At 41.6% G+C, this 21511-nt stretch overlaps 3 protein-coding genes across 7 annotated transcripts in view; 2 read left to right on the plus strand and 1 right to left on the minus strand.

The window, feature by feature from the left end:
• The window catches only part of LOC120455200, a 48748-nt gene extending 38085 nt beyond the window's left edge, over positions 1-10663 (plus strand). For 3 of the 4 annotated variants that reach the window (XM_039641150.2, XM_039641152.2, XM_039641151.2), the window contains 6 exons: positions 98-141; positions 7501-8641; positions 8702-8877; positions 8936-9209; positions 9272-9566; positions 9666-10663. In XM_039641150.2, coding sequence (XP_039497084.1) covers positions 7507-8641; positions 8702-8877; positions 8936-9209; positions 9272-9566; positions 9666-9993 — 2208 coding nt within the window. In that variant the 5' untranslated portion in view covers positions 98-141; positions 7501-7506 and the 3' untranslated portion in view covers positions 9994-10663. Of the gene's footprint in view, positions 1-97; positions 142-7500; positions 8642-8701; positions 8878-8935; positions 9210-9271; positions 9567-9665 lie in introns of those variants that run through there. The other variant, XM_039641153.2, reaches the window with a different exon arrangement.
• A 334-nt stretch (positions 10664-10997) lies between these two features.
• LOC120455201 (beta-1,3-galactosyltransferase brn) lies at positions 10998-12606 on the minus strand. Its single transcript, XM_039641154.1, has 2 exons — positions 12145-12606; positions 10998-12078 (listed from the first exon to the last, which is right to left on the minus strand). Exons 1-2 carry the CDS (start codon positions 12404-12406, stop codon positions 11171-11173), a joined length of 1170 nt encoding a protein of 389 aa, XP_039497088.1. The 5' UTR covers positions 12407-12606; the 3' UTR covers positions 10998-11170.
• A 134-nt stretch (positions 12607-12740) lies between these two features.
• LOC120455197 (histone-lysine N-methyltransferase EHMT2) lies at positions 12741-21436 on the plus strand. Of its 2 annotated transcripts, XM_039641141.2 has the most exons (10): positions 12742-14398; positions 15183-17045; positions 17101-17342; positions 17438-17805; positions 17862-18103; positions 18168-18358; positions 18419-18580; positions 18638-19175; positions 19249-19622; positions 20073-21436. In XM_039641141.2, exons 1-10 carry the CDS (start codon positions 13625-13627, stop codon positions 20257-20259), a joined length of 4941 nt encoding a protein of 1646 aa, XP_039497075.1. In that variant the 5' UTR covers positions 12742-13624; the 3' UTR covers positions 20260-21436. The 2 variants fall into 2 exon arrangements, with proteins under 2 accessions (XP_039497074.1, XP_039497075.1); XM_039641140.2 differs by having other exon boundaries at positions 12741-14398; positions 18168-18580.
• Positions 21437-21511: the final 75 nt, after the last annotated feature.

Consider the following 21511-nt stretch of genomic DNA (forward strand, 5'->3'; position numbering starts at 1 on the left):
TGTTAGCCATTTATCTTTACTCATTTATATTTATTTATTATTATTTATTTTTATTTTCTTTTGGATGCTTACTTTCACTTTCTGTTTGTTCTTTCAGAAGAAGACGTTAAAGACACAAGACAAATCGAAAACAAAAACCAGGTAAGGAATCAAAAATTTCGATGACTAAATTAGTTTTTGTTTTGCTTAAAGGCGCTTTTGTTTGTCTTAATAGGTGTTTACTATTTTGCTTTTTTATGATTGATTTATGACAACCAGTTTTGCGGCGAAATGAGATCAATAGAAAATAGCGAAAGAAAAACCATGTCAGAATTGTGAGTGGCGCAGGGAAGGCCATGCAGCAACAAAACTTCTGCTGAGGTGGCGTCACCTCACTTTTCCGCACAAAGATCTCGCTTTCACCAAATGTATAGTATTTTAATTATTGAATTCTCTGCATGTCGTGCACGCTTTCACGAATCAAAGCAAAACATGCTCGTCGATATGTCATATGTAGCTAACTGAAAAGGTGTACTCCGATTTCTTTTTTCTATTTATACATGTTACTCTTTGACAAAAAGGGCATACTGTTTTTGTTGACATTTAAGTGATAAGTGGGAGCAACGTTTTCAACTGCAAGAAGTATATAAATTTTTAATCACCATTACTATCCCTGCCAATTTTATTTATTTAAGTGATTACGATTTTAATTAAATGTAGTCCAACATTTAATATTCAAGAAAAACTGCTGTATACCGATTAGAACACTTTATTAAAACCGACGAGGTAAATTTTTTCCTATTTTCCTTCCGACCTACATATGTATGTGCATATGTATATGTAATAAAAAGAGGACTTAAAGATAACTTTTAGGAAAGTCTTGTGTAGATACGTAGTTATACAAATTAAAGTCTGAGAGACCATTTTCCGTCCTAACGGACTGACATGGCTGTATCGACACAGAATATATATTCTTGATCAGGATCACTAGCAGGGTGTATCTAATAGACGAGGAACCGGATTCTAGCGTTCTCTCTTATTTAGAAGTAAAGAGAGAAGAAATTTGTTGTACAATTGTGACCATAAAGTTATAGCTCCTGAAGATCGCGGTCGCATGTTGGCTTCCTGCGATTTCACCTCATCCCACCATCACCTCCCATTCTTCACCTCCTCTGGCTATGTCCAAAGCCATATCCAATTTCAAGTCCAAATAGCCTGAGTGGCATGTGAATGAGGTTGTTTCTCGGTTGGAAATTTTGTACTCGGGGGTCTCTCTTGGCCAGATTGTCTTAGGTCGTGCAAACAGCGATGCGCATAATAAATAAAAAAGAAAAGATCTCAAGCGACAAACGTGGTGGAAAAAAGTTGACAAGGCACGTAGTCGGGAGGTGCACTGGGGTAAGACAGCTGGCACTATTTTGGATTAGGTCGCCGAAAAACAAGAAAATTTAATAATTATTCGTCACAAAAGAAAACATAGTTGAGGTAAACACTTTCAACCGAGTAAAGCCAAACATAAATACTGCAGATTCCATGGTTAATATTATGAATAGGAAGAGCGTTTTAATTCGGTATATATAATTTCAGATTTATATTGATCAAAGTCGGACGAGTCTATCATATAGCTACTATAGTCATTATGAAAGTTTCGTGAATATAATAAAAAACAAGAGAGAACGCTATAGTCGAGTTCCCCGACTATCTGATTCCCGTTACTCAGCTAGTGGAAGGGAGGAGAGTCTTAAACACAGTTATTGGCGGTTTGTAGGCGTTATAGTAGGCGTGGCAGAAAGTTTTTTGGCAAATCGATAGAAATTTACAAGACCAATACGAAAATTAAACAATATAAAAACATTTTTCAAAAGTGTGGGCGTGGCAGTTAGAGTGGGCGTGGCAACATGAATCGACAAACTTGCGCTGCGTCTATGTCTCTGGAGTCTGTATGCTTAATCTCAACTTTCTAGCTTTTGTAGTTCCTGAGATCACAGCGTTCATACGGACGGACAGACAGACGGACAGACGGACATGGTCATATCGACTCGGCTATTGGTCCTGATCAAGAATATATATACTTTATATGGTCGGAAACGCTTCCTTCTGCCTGTTACATACTTTTCAACGAATCTAGTATACCCTTTTACTCTACGAGTAACGGGTATAAAAATGTCTGTAATGTTGGTTTTAATTAGTAAAATGTCGTTATGTACGATTAATTTGTGTGTACGTGACCGCATTCCGGACTCATGCACCAATTTCACGCGCTTCCAAGCCACTCAACTTCTACAGAAATTGAGTGTGATTAATCGAAATAACGGCACCGATAACGGCAAAACACTTTCCCAATCACACATCCAAGTTTTCTAAAACCTATGTAAAATGTGTGAAAAGTTTTATGAAAGTTTGTTGGTGCTGCGCCCGGAAAGAAAGATACCTTTATATAGATCAAATTGCGGTTACCACAGACCGCAATCCTGTTGCTCTATTGCTCATGCAAATGACAAGTAAGCAGGTCAACTAACGGCTCGCATTCGCATGCGGTTATAACCCACTTAAACAAATAGCTCTTCCCGTCCGACCTACTTAGCTGAATTCTTTTGGCCGGCATCTTTTCGTTTGGCTTGTTTATTTACCTGCTGCTTCCTCGAAGTTATCTTATTTTCACCTGCAATGCATAATTATGCATTTGACTCTTTTACGCTTACGTTTAATTTGCCCGCTGATATTTAATCTTTTCCATAATAGTCCATAATCAATGGTAATTTGGCCTAATCGCCTATAGCAGTGGGACAAATTGTTGGCGTAGTTACACTTTCTCAAAGGCATCAAGTGAGCAGAACGTTGGGGAAATTAGACGAAACCCAAGTTTTCCCCATACAGACTACCAATAAAAACTACGGGAAGTCAAAAAAGACACCGAATAAAATACCTCGTCTAGGTGCACGTAACTAATGTACTTCCACTTCCCCTCGCAATAATTAAGAAGTCCTATTAATGCACAACCTACAAAATGAGAAACAATAGTACATTTAACAGACTCCTTGGTGAGTATTGCATCAAATTGTTAATCTTCAGCCGCTACAATTTGCCAATTTGCCAATTTGCCGATTTGCTTCACCATTCTCATCGAGACGACGCATAGCTTCAATGAACGGAGACAAGCAGCGCTTGCTTGTCAAATGCCCACATCCAAATGCGTATTCCATATGCAGATGTGTTACTTGCTGGTCAAGTAATGAGCTTGTTCCTCGGGGCAAAAATAAATGGCTAAAAATATGTGCAGCATACTAGAAACCCAAACAGGGAACATCGAACAAAGATGTCCACCGCAAATAAATACCCGAGTGATCTGTTGGATAGCCATGGTTATGACGTCGATTTTTTTTTCACTATTCGCTAGGCATTCCAGTGTTAATTTTCCTGGCCATGCCCACATTTTAGGGGCCACAATTGCAATTACTTGTAATGTTTTAAAACTTGCGCTTTGCTGTTTTCTGCTCCTTTCTCCTGTGTCATCATCATTTCTTTTCTGGCGTAGTTGCTGCTCATAATTGCCATAAATCATGCAACGTTCTTATGCCCGCCACTAGAAACCTGCTTTTAAAGCTGCAGATGAGATTGAAGTCTTCAGCTTTCGGTCTTCCAAGAGAGAGTTTCTTGGGCTTCTTCGGATCAGACACATTCCAAGGCCTCCAATGCGCCTCTAATGACTCCTGCTCTTTGTTGCCAACCTCAATTCTCTACTCCTCCTCATTCTCATCTTTAGTTTCAGACTCTCAGCCTCTTTCTGCAAGCCTATCTTCCCATATCCGTCTTTCAAGCCAACTTGAATTCATTCCCATTCTCTTTGGTTAATGGCTTTTGTTGCTTAACTTCCGCGAAAGACCCGAGACCAAAATGCCCTCTATCCCATCCTGATTCCAAGAATAAAGTCTACTTTGCCCACTTGCTGCACTGTTCAAAAAAGGTTTCAAATATATTAGAAAATCTGATTGAAAAGTGTATTTGTATTCTTACCATTTTCTTAGCCTATGTTTCACCTATTCCAGAATTCATCCGTTTTATGTTAACATTTTGTTTTTCTGTGGTTTCAAATATATTAGAAAATCTGATTGAAAAGTGTATTTGTATTCTTACCATTTTCTTAGCCTATGTTTCACCTATTCCAGAATTCATCCGTTTTATGTTAACATTTTGTTTTTCTGTGGTTTCTGGTGAAAAAGCGATTGATGAGACCACTAGCAAACTGAGTGAGGGCGTAGACGGGGTTTTATATGTGCTTCTTCTAGAGCGGATTTACGAAAACAGAAGAACATAAGAACTATATATGTATACCGTGGCGAATTTTTTTGTTTTTGTGTCCTGCTGAATATATCGCTTGACCACGTGGTTTTGAACCGTGTGCCATACATAGATTGCCCGGATCCTCTTCTAAATTGCCGTGTTGCATATCTTGTTGCCTTCATCGGCGATTGAGCAGCACTTTTAAATAACTCTCCACATGTTGTTATGTGTGCGCTGCATCAACCTTGAGGAAGCTTCTCCAGAAGGGGATATCGTTCCTGCTAACTTGTTATGCAATAAATATCCGGTTCTAACTAAAAGAAATTACAACAACGGGCAGCCACAAAACGAAGAGAGCATGAGCCAGAAATTTTAAGCTTTACAATTTCAGATCACCATCGACTTTGAATTGTTCTAGCGCCCATTATTTTCGTTTACAAGCTTTAATGCAATGCCAAAACTAAGAGTATGAATGGAAATGCCCTGGGAAAATGGAAACTTTGGTTGGTTAAACTGAGCTGGCCACGAAAAAGATGATCAACGCTTCCATTGTTCGATAGCAATTATTGCCGCTTCGCACTTCTATTAAAAAACTTCATCTATATACGTATGCATACACATACAGATAAAAGAAATACATAGAAAAAGGGGAGTTGCGACACGCATAGTTCATGCCAGGTGCTTCAACTTTGGTTGGTTGCACGTTTTACAGACGGTTAAAGATGCCGCGGTGATTGAAAATTACATAATTGCAAAATGCAGCGAGAGAGATGCCCAGCATAACGTAAAGAATTCAAAAAAAACATTTTGAAAATTTTTATTTGTAACCGAATAAGTAAATGCTTTATAGTGTATTTATAAAGAAAAGTGTAAATTCATTTTTTGGCGCATATGTATCTTATTGATATCTGATCTTTTGTATATATGAAAAAGCGATCATTGTCAATAATCCAAGCTAATTCCCATTGACCCTTTGTTTTTGCATATACTCTTAAATAATTAGCGAATGTGTGCAATCTTTTTTCATTATTATTGTATTTGTAATATTTGTATCTGGTCATGCATGCGTTGTTCTCCGACTTCCCTTTGTGGCGCAATTAGGGGTCTTAGCCAAGAATAAGAATGGGCAGATTAAGATGGTAGAAGGCGTGCCTAATGATAACCTTTCAAAGACCACTCTGCTAGAGACTTCACTTCCCCTTTATATACGATTCGATTCAATTCTATCTCATTCCCGTTTCCATTCCCGTTCCCGTTCCTCTCCTTCTCTTCCTTTCGCGATTTCTGTCGTAACTGCAAATTTTCTTGATTACTGGGTAGTCAAGTACGCGCCACTGGCCGCAAGAATTGACCGAAGAGAACAGCAGAGAAGCGACGAGATGGGCCAGGCACCAGCTGATGAGAAACCCTGCAGTCCATCGATCTCCAGTACCTTGCCATTGCCATATAATTATAATTTGCAGCACAAACAGAAGAGTTTTTATTGTAGGCTTGTGACCTTTCTAAACCTTGAAAGGTACCTATAGTGGGAAAATCCCAAAAATATTAAGACACTCGACTGGTAAATAGTCTAAGACGCAAAGCCGAACCCCTAACACCGAACATAAGACTATAATATCATTTGCCTCCATGTATGTACATATCTGAAGTTATTCTAATTTTAAAATTGATTAGCCGAGTAACGGCTATTTAATAGTCATGGCACTCGGCTATATAGTTTTCTCTTACATTTTTTTAGGCGAGGAACATGAAAGCAACCGCATATGTTGCTGCTGCTGCAGAAAACTACTCGTTTTGCAGCTGCAGCAACGACAAATAGCTCCCGTTGGGTTGCAGCTAGCAGTGCTGCTGCCTGCAGCGCTGTTATTGCTCTTGTTTCAGTTGCTCAGGTCGCTCTCGAAGCTGATGCTGTGGTGGCTTCGAGGGGGATCTTATGTTGCAACATCAGCCGGCATTCCGCGCTGTCTTTGCCACTTATTTCGTACAGCTTGCAGAACCTTTCTTGTCCCTGGTTAACGATGTTGCACTCAGAATAGCTGCTATGACTGCTGATGTTGCTGTCGATGTTGCTAATTCTGCCCTGCAATCGGGCTCGCCTACAACGGGCAACATCTGAACCTTGCGAACAAGAATTCGGTGCCCTGACTTTATCGTTTTTCATTTTCCGTTCCAAATTCTCTACGCACAGCAAGAAATAGTTGTAATATGTTTCGTGTTAATAGGGTAATGACTTGGTTGAGTTTCGAGCCATCTGATGAATAACACTGCTTGAAAACCAGATATTCTGTTTCGTAACTTATCTGGAACGATTAAATATTATCATTGATCCTTTTGCGTACAGAATTAGTATGTGAAATTTATCTTCATTGCCATAATGAAGACCATATATACATACCATACATATGAATATATATAATAATATGGAGCACATTGCACTTTAGCTCCTTGTACACCTGCATGTCAACCCCCTGAACCGTCATGCACATCCGAGCTTAATTGGTTGGGATTTCTTGGATGAGCTATTTGTCCGCAAAAAGCAATTTGCTGCTGCCTGCACCATCGAAAACCACAGGAATGCTAAAAAGTTGTTTTGCCTGAGACTTGTGTTGTAGTTGCTGCTGGTAGTCCGAATAATAGAATTTGCGAAATAGAGTCGGCGGCTAGGAGCTCTGACCGCAAATCGTCAATAAAATGAATCTCCTTTCCCCTTGTACAGCTCATTTAAGTTTCTAGAAAGTTAGAGTTGTTTGTAGGCAGGGATGTGGGAAGATGTCTGTGGTCATTACTTGGCTGAAGTACTGTTCTGGGTCTGCATAAAAACGAGGAAGAGCTATTGAGGCTTACATTTTGTTGGTTCGGTGATTCAGTGGTTTGGCGCTTAGTTAAGCGTGTAATGGGCCAGTCTAAGGTCGGAAGTAGTAGTCAATGCACTACCTTACCCAAAAAGTACTAACTTCTTTGCCCCTGCATTAATTATAATCCCCCTTTTTGAACAACCACTTCTTCATATAAATTGAGGCTGTCAGCACTACAAGTTAGAGATGTGGAACGGAAGATTTGAAAGTATACATATATCGAGAAAGGTTAGCAGCAAATGCTGTGGTACCTATCCCTTCACATCTGGGAATAAAGATTATAGTATCCAGAAACCTTTTTTTACCATACATATTATTAAAAATCGCACGTTCTTATTTCATATATATTCCCCATTTTTAAAGCCCTAAGTTCTTCGTTTTACAGGTCGCAATGCAGTCAACCCACAGTAAGAGAGATCGATCTTCGACGCACATGGGTCCGCTACTTCTCTGCGCCGTGATGGTCGTCCTGGTGACTTTGCCTGTCCAAATTAATGCCCGTATGGCCTTTGAAAAGCTAACGGATTTTGATTTTCCGGGCAACACGTACTACAGCGTGAAAAACCTCTCCTTGTATGAGTGTCAAGGATGGTGTCGCGAGGAGGCAGATTGCCAAGCGGCGGCCTTTAGTTTTGTGGTAAACCCCCTGTCGCCCTCGCAAGAAACCCACTGTCAATTGCAGAACGACTCCTCCGCAGCCAATCCTTCGGCGGCTCCGCAAAGAAGCGCAAACATGTACTACATGGTAAAATTGCAGCTGCGCAGCGAAAATGTGTGCCACCGACCGTGGAGTTTCGAGAGGGTTCCGAACAAGGTGATTCGGGGCCTGGACAATGCACTAATATACACCAGTACAAAGGAGGCCTGTTTATCAGCTTGCCTCAACGAAAGGCGATTCGTATGCCGATCGGTGGAGTATGATTATAACAACATGAAATGTGTACTCAGTGATTCGGATAGACGCAGCTCTGGACAGTTTGTTCAACTGGTGGATGCTCAAGGTACGGATTACTTTGAGAATCTCTGCTTGAAGCCGGCTCAGGCCTGTAAGAACAACCGCTCGTTTGGCAATTCCCAAAAAATGGGCGTCTCCGAAGAGAAGGTGGCCCAATACGTTGGCCTGCACTACTATACTGACAAGGAACTCCAAGTGACCTCAGAATCCGCCTGCCGCTTAGCATGTGAAATTGAATCTGAGTTCCTCTGCCGCTCCTTCCTGTACCTGGGTCAACCCCAAGGAGCGCAGTACAACTGTAGGCTATATCATTTGGATCATAAGACCCTGCCCGATGGTCCATCCACCTATTTGAACCATGAGCGCCCCCTGATCGATCATGGTGAACCCATCGGTCAGTACTTTGAAAATCAGTGCGAAAAGACCGCTAGCTTGGCAGCTGGATCACCACCGGGAACTCTCGATAAAATCGATACTCTACCCGTTAGTCTAGACACCATTGAAGATCCAAACCTGACCAACTTAACCCGCAATGACGTTAACTGTGACAAGACCGGTACATGCTATGATGGTAAGCTTATTTAAATATAAGAAGACATCTGATAGCTGATAGTATCTTTTCCTCCCTAAGTGTCTGTGCACTGCAAGGACACTAGAATTGCCGTGCAGGTCCGCACCAACAAGCCGTTCAATGGACGCATATATGCTTTGGGACGCTCGGAGACCTGTAACATCGATGTTATTAACTCAGACGCTTTTCGGTTGGATCTGACCATGGCTGGGCAGGATTGTAACACACAGAGTGTGGTAAATGAGGAAAAATATATATGATTTACTATTGTAATGACATTTCCCCGTTTTCCAGACCGGTGTTTACTCCAACACTGTGGTTTTGCAGCATCACAGCGTGGTAATGACCAAGGCCGACAAGATCTATAAGGTTAAGTGCACTTACGATATGAGCTCAAAGAATATCACCTTCGGTATGATGCCGATCCGTGATCCGGAGATGATCCACATAAATTCGTCACCGGAGGCTCCACCACCAAGGATCCGCATCCTGGACACACGACAGCGCGAGGTGGAGACTGTGCGTATTGGAGATCGACTTAATTTCCGCATAGAGATTCCTGAAGATAGTAAGAGTGGTCTAACGTGAATTTCCCTCGGCTCCTTTATTAATAATGTCTATTATGTATAGCTCCCTATGGCATTTTTGCTCGGTCTTGTGTGGCAATGGCCAAGGATGCCCGCACCAGCTTTAAGATCATCGACGACGACGGTTGCCCCACTGATCCCACCATCTTCCCCGGCTTCACCGCTGACGGTAACGCTCTGCAATCCACGTATGAGGCTTTCCGATTCACGGAGAGCTACGGCGTGATCTTCCAATGCAATGTCAAGTACTGCTTGGGTCCATGTGAGCCGGCTGTGTGCGAATGGAACATGGAGTCATTCGAATCTTTGGGCAGAAGGCGTCGTCGCTCTATCGAGAGGTATGCGGACTCTTAGGGTACCCGAGTTATCCTCAAAATTCTATATGGACTGAAATATATGCAACATTACATCGATAAATTTTTTTTTTTTTTTTGCAGCAACGATACAAAGAGCGAGGACGATATGAACATCTCGCAGGAGATCCTCGTTTTGGACTTTGGCGATGAAAAGCGCGAGTTCTTCAAGGCAGATCCCAGCACAGACTTCGCAAAAGGTGAGTATGGAAAAACGAAATCGTTTTGTCAGCGCCTTATGAACTTGATATTGCATCTAGACAAAACTGTTACCATCATCGAGCCGTGCCCCACAAAGACATCGGTGCTAGCTCTCGCGGTCACCTGCGCGCTGATGATCCTGCTCTACATTTCGACTTTATTTTGCTACTACATGAAGAAGTGGATGCAGCCCCACAAGATCGTAGCATAATTGGAGCGATCGAGAAAAAGTAGGAAAAAAAGAAAAAAAAAACAAAAAGGAAGTACACAACACGATTGTCACTCACATCCGCTCTCTCTCACACACACACATTTAACTATCTCTGTCTCACTCACAAATAATTGACAACCGTATAATTTTTTGTTTTTTTTTTTGATATTCATATAAATTATTAACTTAAACTACAATTTATTTATTAATATTTATTTAGACTTAAAGCGTAAAACACATCATTTTCTAGAGAGCAAAGAAAAGAAAAAAAACGTCCTAGTAGAGACACAATCGCACATCATCACATTTTCGTTGCGAATTAGTAAAAGGAAAAAAAATTGCGAGCGCGTACTTTCTATAAAGTTACAAAAGGACACAACAAAAAAGGTCCTTGGCAATAAGTGAGAGAGATAAAACGATGGATCATGATCCCTTTTGTAACTTCTATAGAGACTGCAGCCGCACACACTCGCACATAAACACACTCACTTATACACTCACACAATTCCACAATTATTTACGTACTCACACGAGTCTACATTTATTTAATACAATAAATAATACAAACGGAACGCAATAAACATCAAACAAAAGCAAGAATGCGCAAATAAGAATAACTGATCAAAAAACCAGAAACAAGAAAATGGCACATTAATGGAATTGTGCTTAATTGTATTGCATTTATTTAATTTAAATTATTTATGATAATAAAGAAAAAATAACATATTTTAAAAATTTTCCTAATGTATTTCCAAATATGGAAGAAAACACTTCTTTTGTACAAAGCACTACCATCCAGGTTTTATTGTGACAATATTTTGCGGACATTCCTGATCTCTTTTCAACCGCGCTAGGCCAATATTCTGGTTAAAATATCAAAACAATATAAAAACAACAAATCGTATGCTCTGTATGCAACTGATCCTCTGGCAAATATATGAAAGCCATCAATTAATCAATTTAAACCAGAAATTATAAATAATTAAAAAACAGGTGTACAGTAATTTAGTTGAAAAAGAGTTCTGGGCAAATATTTATTGTTATACATATGCTAGGATGAGTACCTAAGTCATATCCCTTCGGAGGGATAAGACTCTATCTTCACCACCCCCTTTTATAAAAAAGTCCTTACATACTAGTTACTGAAAGATAAAGCCTACGTGTCCTTAAACCGATGTCACCTCAGCCGCAATGCTTTTATTTCAGCAAAACCATGCTTAGGGGGTCGAGACTTGGCCGCCGCTAAACAGGTCTCTTTAAGCGACTTGCCAACTGGCCGTTTGACGCATTCGTCAAAGTAGCACTTCTCCACGTTATGCAGAAATTCCACCAGTAGTCGGTCATCGCCGCCATTGGGTCCCACGGAGTACTCGCACTCGTAGCTATGCTGCTTGAGATCTCGAACACAGCAGTCAATGAACTCTGCATTGGCAGAAAACCAGTCGTTGTGACGCTCAAGGGGAATACCCAAACGCGTCCTTACTACTCCAGTCAACCAGGTGTCATCAATCCAAAAAAAGGACACCCTCTCCGCCTCCGCTACAATCCTCTCGGCCGTTGGCACGTTGGTCACGTAAAGCCAGCCCGACAAATAAGCGGGATATAGAGCATGTGGATATTCCTTTTTGCTAACGTACCACTTGTTGGCTCGCAGACGAATGGGAGGCTTGGCATCCAGTACGTAGCCGGATAACAATGTGCTCGATGTGGCCAGTCCGGGTTGGCGTACCTCGAGTGTCTCTAAATACCTGCGCAGATGAAATACATCGTAGATGATGTCGTCATCTAGTTTAATTATAAACTTGGCCTGCTTTTTGCACTCTTCAGAGGCCCATTTTAATCCCATTACGTGTTTGTAGCTCAAATTGCGATAATCCTCGATAAAATTCCCCTGGAGAAGGTCCCCGAAACGCTGCTGTTCGCTGGTCAATTGATCCTGGCTGATAAAAAGCTCTCTTGAAGGCAGGGCTGCTAAGAGAAAGACTCTTCGAAGGCCCATCTCTGCCAGCTTGCTTTGGGGAATCGCCTGTCGGTGAGCTGATCGCAAGGCATCGTGTCCCGCATACGATGTGACTATTAAAACGGCTTAACGGGGATTACAAAAATGATTACGGATGCCTCACAATGGTTGATTTAAAGTGACGAACTCACCTAAGAGTTCTCTCTTCGTCTTTCGACACACATTACTGGCCAGCAAGTACCGAAAATCCGAGAGATTCAGAAGAGGATTACTTGACGGGGTATTAGGGTTAGGTGGATCTTCCTTAGTTTCGGGCGCTAAGTGCAGCAAGAAACCGTCGTCAGGGGACTGCCTTGAATCCCTCAGGTAACCCGAAAAGTAACAGAGACTCAGCAGGACGATCAAAAGAAGCGACAGGATAATCGGAAGCAATCTTCGTCCGCGCATGCGCATTTTTCTCACATTCTACGTGGGATTCCCCTCGCACTATGCCGTGTCTAAGTATATGTGGCTGGCTTCAACTTGATAAACTTTAATAAACACAATGCTTAGAACGAGTATATATTATGAAAAGAAAATAAAAATAAAAATGAAGAGATGTGTTAATAACAATTATTTTCACGCCTTTGCCAGTGCTAACACACATCAAATAAGCGTTAGCAAAATCGGGAACCGTGTCACCCTATTTTCTTTTAGCGAGTACACTCTCCCAGCAGCGTTGCCAGGTCCGATAAACATCGATTTTTGTGCCGTGCCAGCTCTAGTTGTTGTGTTGTTGCTGTTCTTTGCGGATAACAGTTTTCAGCACGGAGTGCGTGCGTGTGCGTGCGTCCAATACGCAGTTGTGTGTGTGTGCGTGTGCTTTTCCTCTTATTTTTCTAAAATAATTTTATTGAACTGGTTGGCTTAATGAAGAGAACGCCACAAAAAGTACAAGCATTTGCAGATTCGTCGCAGAATTTCGCTTAAAATTTCCAGCTTAACAATTCCAAAATCTCAAAACACTGAATGCAACACCAACAAAAACGCAGTAGCAGCGACGTCGGCAGAGTAACTACAAGAACAACAATCGTGGTGATGAAGCGATGAGAGAGAGAGAGTGTAATATTTGACAGCATGTGAGCTAATCAGCAAAGCAGCGATTTCTGCAAACACTTTGTGCTTCTTAAAGGCAATTAATAAACGAAAAAGTGGGAAAACGTATAAATATTATAGTAACAAATTTCTTATAGTTACATTCTGTTCTTAAGTCAATAAAACAATAGGGTAAACATAAAAAAGAGAGGAGAAAAAACATTGAGTTGTGACCACCAAGAAACGCAGTCGACTTCTCTGCCGGCAGAACGAAGAAAAAGAAGAAGCAAAATAAAAAGCAGATTAACCTGATTGAAAAACCTAAATTTTAAAGATTGAATATTTCGTTGTTTGTCTTATGTTTGCCCATTTACACTAAAAAAAAACAAGGTGCCAAAATAGTTGAAAATTCAGAACAGCAAAGCAACTACAAAAGCTGCTGCTGGCTTCGACCGAGGCACCAATCTTATCGGGGAAAAAAGTGTCCCGGAGCCCAAATTATGTTTTTTTTTGTTTAGCGATGTATTATTGATTCTGAAATCAGAAAAATCGAAGAAACTAATAAGCCAAGTAAAAAATAGTGACAACTAAGACAAGATGACGGACTTTGTTGAGCTGATGAACAGCATGTCTAGTACGTTCAATAGCGACTGTGCTACTTCAACAGAGGAGGGTGGTACGTTGCTAAATCTGAACTTGGCGGAGGATAAAACCCTCAAGTGGCGTAATTTGGCCAATAACCAGTTCGCCAGTAAAGAGAAGAAGCAAAAGGACAAGGAGGAGGAGCGCAAAGAGGCAAGGAATCGAGAGGAAATAGAAGATATTAAAGCACTTTTGGCAGATGTTGTCGATGCGGCTGCTGTCAAGCTGGAAGAAGAAGAAGCGCAGAATGCAGAAAAAGTCGAACAAAATACAAAAAGAGAAAAAGAGGAGGAAGAAAGTAGGAAGGAAGTGGAGTACGGCCAAGATGTCGCGAAACTAGACTCCGAAAAGGAAGAAAAGCTGAAGAATGACAAAGCGACATCCATAACAGTAAAGCTGGAAAGCAATGAGCGTGCAGAGAACAACGCAACGGAAAGTGCAACGACGTCGACAGAGAGATGGCAGAGCGAAAGCTTTAAAATTGAGCAGCAAAATAAAGAAGCAGCAGGGCAAGAAGAAGTCATGCTAGCAGCAACACAAAAACCGGTGGCAATTGCAGAATTACGGACAACAACAACAGCTGAGGCAGCAGCAGCATCTCCACTTGTTGTTAGTTCTGCTAGCGTCAAAATCACTGCTGACGCAACCAACCCAAACCCAAATGCCAGTATAAACGGAGAGCAGCAAGCAGCGACGTCGGCAGGGGCAGCGACATTAGCTGATAAAAATGTAAGTGTACATGTTAGTGTGTGTATCAGCTTCGAAATTCTAGCTGTTTCTTTTATTTTTTCATTAATTTAGAAGTTGTTAGCCCTTGACTGTTGAGTTCGTTTCTTTCAATTGTTTCATATGATTGTACATCAGTTTCTTAATGTGAGCCATCGTTTTTGTGCAGCAGAATCATAACAAAGGTTAGGGAGTTCCTTTATTTCTCAACTTGTTGATATGTCATACAAATTAAAGACTTTTGTATTAACTAGTAATTTAAGTCGTCACTGCTTAATACCATGCACTCGACAAAGAGAAAAACTTTAAGTTTAATTTCATTAAAAATGTTTAAATCCGTAGATTAGTAACTTAAAAATTCTTAGCATAGAAACAATTTGTATAATTAATTTACTGTACAAATTATTTAAAGATTTATGTATTTTAATACTCTCATGAATATTGCAAAACCTAATAGCCATTTTTAGTTGATAATATATACACATCCCATACAATGAGCAGTTCGTCATAATATAAGAGGGATTTGCATACACGTTTCGTTGGGCTATGTCCAAGACAAGGGGGGTTAAACCATCCATTCATTTATCCTCTTGTTCAACAGACCTCGTGTGTTTGGTAGAACGCGTTGTCTAGGCAACCGATGAAGCCATTTAAAGCTTTCTTTCAGTGTTGGTACTTTTATACAGTATGTCTATATAAGTATATGTGAGTATTACATATGCATATGTATATATAATAGCGAGGACTTCTTCAGTCGGCAAATTCAATGAGTGTCTGTATTTTGCAGGAACAAGCTTCGCCGGGTGGAACGCGACGCTCTCGAAGAACACCCCGACCCACTGACACGCCCACTTCAGCTACCGATGAACATGTTCAGGTGGACAATAAAAAACTGGAAAAGTCGGAGCAGCATACGGATTGCAATAGCCATCTGGAGAGATTTACACTGGACGAAAATACGGCTATTGTTAGATTGCAGCTGAAGAGTGAACCGGAGAAACCGTCACCGACTACATCATCACCTGAAGAAAACTTGACTCCTGCTCCCAAACGAGGAAGGGGTCGAGCCAGAAAAATAAGAATCGATGCCGAGGTGGACACCATTGAAGTTACTTTACCCTGCGAGTATTCATTAGGCGAGAAGAAACCGGGACGCAAAAGGAAACTCCCGGATGAACCTCTAGATCAGCAGCAAATAAGCGACTTTGTAGTGGTGAAAACAGAGCAGGAGGAATTGGGTGAAGCTTCCTTGGGAGATGTCAAGAGAATGCGTCGTAGTGTCCGATTGGGAAATCGATTACTCGCCGATGGAAGCACCTGGGAGGAGGTAAAGACGGAGCCACTCCCCCCTCAGCCTTCTACAGAGCTTTCCTTGACGGAGGTCACTTCTGAAATCTTGCCTCTAGCCGTGCTAGATGAGAAGACCCCACCCAAAAAGAGAGGGCGGAAGGCAAAAATTCCGCCCGGTGTAAAGTTAGAATCAGAAACATCCTCCGTGCTACCCATTGCTAATGGCACCAAGAAATCGAATTCCACTGGTGGATCCGAACTTCAGCTGCCCAAGCGTTCAAAAAGAAGAATTAAACCAACGCCAAAGATATTAGAAAATGACGAGCTGCGCTGCGAGTTCGAAACAAAGCACATTGAGCGTATGACCCACTGGGAAAGTGCTGCAGCAGTAAATGGGGATTTTGAAACGCCAACAACTGGCGGTAATGGCTCGAATTCCTCGACCTCAAGGCAAAAGAGCGACAAGTCTGACGGGAGCAACTTCGACGGTGGTCCAGGACATCCAGCGGGCACAAGTGCCATAAAAAAACGACTCTTCTCAAAGTCCCAGCGGGACATTGAGAACTATGGTGCTGCAATGTTAGCTAAAAGCAAATTACGTCCATGTCCGGATGTCGAACAGTTTCTAAGCGACATCAAGGCATCCCGAATTAATGCAAATCGATCACCAGAAGAAAGAAAATTAAACAAAAAACAGCAACGAAAACTGGCCAAACAGAAGGAGAAGCACCTGAAGCATTTGGGACTGCAAAAAAACCACAGAAATGAGCCCTCGGATAACGACAGTTCCAATACGGACAATGAATTTTTACCTACTACAAGAGTGCAGGTGGGAAAACCAAGTGTTACTTTGAGAGTGAGGAATAGTGTTACCAAAGATCTGCCCACAACACCCACTGCCGCTCAGAAATCGCGGAATCCAGTCGTGCAGGCAGCGAAACTCACGAGAAGAATAGGGGCGAGAGGAGCCGGAGAAGTTACTTTGGCAACCCGAGCAGGTGTGTCCATTTCTACACTAGATGCGGAGCAGCTTCACTCGTTGAACACATCGATTCAATCTGATGTTACGCCCATAAGAGACTTAGATATGAGGCCCAGCACCTCTAGAGTGGCGAAGTTTATTTGTCTATGCCAGAAGACTTCCCAGTACTATGCCAGGAATGCCCCGGATTCATCATACTGCTGTGCCATCGATCACATCGACGAGCAGAAAATTGGCTGCTGCAACGAACTGTCCTCGGAGGTTCACAATCTACTCAGACCCAGCCAACGCGTTAGCTATATGGTCCTTTGCGACGAACACAAAAAGCGTCTAAACTCACACAATTGCTGCGCGGGATGTGGCATATTTTGTACACAGGTAAGGACAGAAACATTATTGTTAACCGCAATCAAATATTTTTATTTTAATTCAGGGAAAATTTGTGTTATGCAAGCAGCAGCACTTCTTTCATCCCGATTGTGCCCAGCGATTTATTCTAAACACTTCATACGACAAAGAACTCGTCGATATGGGAGATCCGGGAGTCAAATTCAGCAGTCCCGTGTTGGTGCTTAAGTGCCCCCACTGTGGATTGGATACACCAGAGCGGACCTCTACGGTGACCATGAAGTGTCAGACCCTCCCTGTCTTTCTGCGCACCCAAAAATACAAGATGTGAGTAAATTTTACCGCATATTCAGTGTTTCTTACATTTAATTCTGATCTATTATTGTCAACATGTTTTATAAATAAATTGTTTAAAAACGCAGCAAACCTGCCAGGTTGACAACCTCCCCGAACCTAGCTCAATTTGGAACCGTTGGGAAAGTCAATACTCCAGGAGCCAAGGCCAGAAACAAGGGGGCACCTTCCACCGCCGTAACCTTAAGCGCATCATCATGCTCTGCCTCAAAAACAAATGGAAACCAGAGAGGCAGGGCGGGCAGCTCCAATTCTAACTCCGGCCATGCTCTTAATTCGATAAACTTTGCTCAACTTATACCCGAGTCCGTAATGAATGTAGTTCTGCGGGGTCATGTGGTTTCTGCCAGTGGTCGCGTGACCACAGAATTTACGTCGCGGGATATGTACTATGCAGTCCAAAACGATGACTTGGAGCGCGTAGCGGAGATTCTGGGTATGTTTGTTTGCACTCAACAGTTATCTTATAAAGGTTTAATGTTTTTGAAATAGCTGCTGACTTCAACGTGCTGACTCCCATACGGGAATACTTAAATGGCACCTGCCTGCATTTGGTGGCCCACTCGGGCACACTTCAGATGGCATATCTGCTGCTCTGCAAAGGAGCAAGTTCACCGGATTTCGTTAACATTGTGGATTATGAACTGCGGACAGCTTTAATGTGTGCGGTGATGAACGAGAAGTGCGACATGCTAAATCTTTTTCTGCAATGTGGCGCGGATGTGGCCATTAGGGTATTTATGCCTCCTTATTCCAAATTATTGCAAATATTGATTAAAAACTCTGTACTTTCAAAAGGGTCCCGATGGCAAGACGAGTCTGCATATTGCTGCCCAGTTAGGCAACTTAGAAGCCACTCAGTTGATTATAGACAGCTACCGGACTTCTCAAAATATTACCAGCTTTTTAAGTTTTATTAATGCGCAGGATGAGGGCGGTTGGACGGCCATGGTCTGGGCCGCAGAGCTGGGACACACGGATATAGTTAGGTGGGTTCCTCTGCTCTTAGAGGTTCTCTTAAAGCTGATTAATATTTTTCCCTTCATTAGCTTTCTGCTAAACCAGGAGGCTGATCCTAACATCTCCGACAATGACAACAATACGGTGCTGCACTGGTCCACGCTGCACAATGATGGTCTGGACACGATTACGGTTCTGTTACAGGCAGGGGCGGACTGCAATGTACAGAATGTGGAGGGCGACACGCCTCTGTGAGTTTATTAACCAACAAATTTATTGAGTAGTGATAACAAATATGTAATTTTTAGGCACATTGCTTGCCGTCATTCTGTTACCCGCATGTGCATCGCATTAATAGCTAATGGAGCTGATCTAATGATTAAGAACAAGGCGGAACAGCTGCCCTTTGATTGCATCCCGAACGAGGAGTCTGAATGCGGTCGCACTGTAGGTTTTAATATGCAGATGCGCAGTTTTCGACCTCTAGGCCTCCGTACTTTTGTGGTTTGTGCAGATGCCTCGAATGGCAGGGAGGCGCGACCAATCCAGGCGGTTCGAAACGAACTGGCGATGTCTGAAAATGAGGATGAGGCAGATTCGCTTATGTGGCCGGATTTTCGCTATGTAACGCAATGCATCATCCAGCAGAACTCGGTCCAGATTGACCGACGCGTTTCACAAATGCGCATCTGCTCCTGCCTGGATAGTTGCAGTAGCGATCGGTGTCAGTGCAATGGAGCCTCCTCGCAGAATTGGTACACTGCCGAAAGTCGACTAACCGCCGACTTTAACTACGAGGATCCTGCGGTAATCTTTGAATGCAACGACGTCTGCGGTTGCAATCAGGTTAGAGATTTGGGCATCGGAATTAATCCATTTTAAACTAAACTCTTTTTAATTTTTCAAATTTTTGCAATAGCTGTCCTGCAAAAACCGTGTAGTACAGAATGGCACAAGGACACCGCTACAGATTGTCGAGTGCGACGAGCAGGCGAAGGGCTGGGGAGTACGGGCGCTGGCCAATGTCCCTAAGGGCACTTTTGTGGCCAGTTATACAGGTGAGATTTTGACCGCAATGGAGGCAGATCGACGCACCGATGACAGCTACTACTTTGACCTGGACAACGGTCACTGCATCGATGCCAACTATTATGGCAATGTAACCCGGTTTTTTAACCACTCGTGTGAACCGAATGTTTTGCCCGTTCGTGTTTTCTACGAACATCAGGACTACAGATTCCCCAAGATTGCCTTTTTTGCCTGCCGCGACATCGATGCCGGAGAGGAGATATGGTAAGTTGATTCAACGATATTAGAGTAAACATGTTAGATAGTCAAACGATAAATATTTTAAGGTTAAGTATAAAGACATAAAACAGAAACATTAAATAAGCCATTTCTTCTTTTTTTAATTATGATGCTGCTAAAATAAAATATATAAAATAAATATATAAAATAAATAATAGTATGTAAAATCGAAAATATGCATTTTCGAGCCTTTAAAAATTTGTTGTCTATGATTAGGGTTTGCAAATATCCTTGTCTAATTGTTTTTCCGACTGTCTGCAAAAATTAATGTTGAGCCCTCATGAATTTTTAGAATTAGGAATGAGGAAGAAGTGGTGTAGTGGTTTGATGGGTTCTTGTATGGTTATTCAATTGGTAACTCAACGTTTAATTGTAGCTATATAATTTCCAAAGCTCCTGTGGGTTTCTCTATTACTCTTTGTTGTTTCTTCTTAGCTTTGACTACGGAGAAAAATTCTGGCGCGTGGAACATCGCTCCTGTGTGGGATGTCGATGCCTGACATCAACCTGCAAGTACGCCTCCCAATCCTCAAGCACAAATGCCTCGCCCACGGATGCAACAACTGCAACGGAACCTGGAACGGGAACGTCTACAAATGCGGAAAAAATTGAGCAGGCGTAGACGAAAACCACCTCAACCAGAAATGATTGCAGATTCCTCATTTTTATTCGACAAACAAAATACCCACCAAAACCATCAGCAACCAGATAAGACAGACACCTGACATCACAGCATCAACAGATTCGATAACCATGTGTGTAATATTTATCGTATGAACGCTGAATCGTCCGACCGGGCCTTTCTTTTTTGACTGCCAAATGTTTCATGGTTAAGAAATTTTTTTATCTATTTTTACGTATACAAATAGTGTTTGTTTATTATTATGAATTTCGTTTGATTTGTATTAATTTTATTACCCCTTATCATTAATGTTTTTATTATTAGAACCTGTAAGAGACAAACTAATCAAATAAGAAGGGCAAATCAAAATTGCTTCCCGAGATTGTGGGTGTGTGTTTCCGAAACGTAAATGTTTCAAACTTAAAATTAGACTTGGACATTACCAGTGTTATATAGAATCGTAATAGCGGAAAAGTCCATCTAGTCATAAGAATGAAGGAGACGGAGTATTTCAATAGGAAAGAGACCACATTTTTTTTTATAGAAGTAGTAAATTTATTTTATGTTTTATTAGCATGCTCATGATTTTACCTTTAACCATGAAAATTAGACGGTGCAATAATCGTTTAATCTGCACTGTAATAGGCACATAAATGTTACGAAAACCCAAAAGTAAAGGAGGAATTATTTAGCAACAAACATTGTCTATATTATGGATAACACATATACATGTTTTTTGCAGGGTGAAGTACTGACACACACCCCCAATTGATTAGCACTCTACCAATCCCATCGAATCTGGAATATATCTCGTATCAAAATTGTTCAGTTTGCTAAGCAAGCCAAGCCACAAGTGCCTGAAAGAAAATTATACCTAACCCGTTTGCCCTCTAGGAAAACCCTAATTTGGCTTTAAAGCAATATAGTTTTATATCGGAACAATCTTTCCGCTTTCACAATGCAAATACTTTTGGGACATGATCCTTTGATAGTCAGCAGAGAATTATTGCGACCGAGCGCTGATTACTCTTTGTGGGAATTTATCGATTTCGATCATATATATAAGAGTCCCAACCCACGTAGTATATCCCCGACTGTGCTATATAGACTTTAACATCGGGCTGTAAACGTTAATGTGGAGTTTGTATCTATAATAAACTTTAACTGTTTAAAACGACAATATGTAATTTAAATCGCAAGATTTTTCCTTTCAGCCACAAAGTCAAGACTCTTAGGTCAAAGGTCACACAAA

This window comes from Drosophila santomea, chromosome X (genome assembly GCF_016746245.2).
Source record: "Drosophila santomea strain STO CAGO 1482 chromosome X, Prin_Dsan_1.1, whole genome shotgun sequence".
NCBI lineage: Eukaryota > Metazoa > Arthropoda > Insecta > Diptera > Drosophilidae > Drosophila > Drosophila santomea.

Bases quoted from the DNA above. Each gene is read 5' to 3' on its own strand.
- LOC120455201 (XM_039641154.1), bottom strand. From the start codon at position 12,406: ATGCGCATGCGCGGACGAAGATTGCTTCCGATTATCCTGTCGCTTCTT. The intron at 12,079-12,144 runs GTGAGTTCGTCA...ATCCCCGTTAAG, and splicing joins GACGAAGAGAGAACTCTTAG to CCGTTTTAATAGTCACATCG.
- LOC120455197 (XM_039641140.2), top strand. From the start codon at position 13,625: ATGACGGACTTTGTTGAGCTGATGAACAGCATGTCTAGTACGTTCAAT. The intron at 17,806-17,861 runs GTATGTTTGTTT...TTTTTGAAATAG, and splicing joins GCGCGTAGCGGAGATTCTGG to CTGCTGACTTCAACGTGCTG. The intron at 19,176-19,248 runs GTTAGAGATTTG...TTTTTGCAATAG, and splicing joins ACGTCTGCGGTTGCAATCAG to CTGTCCTGCAAAAACCGTGT.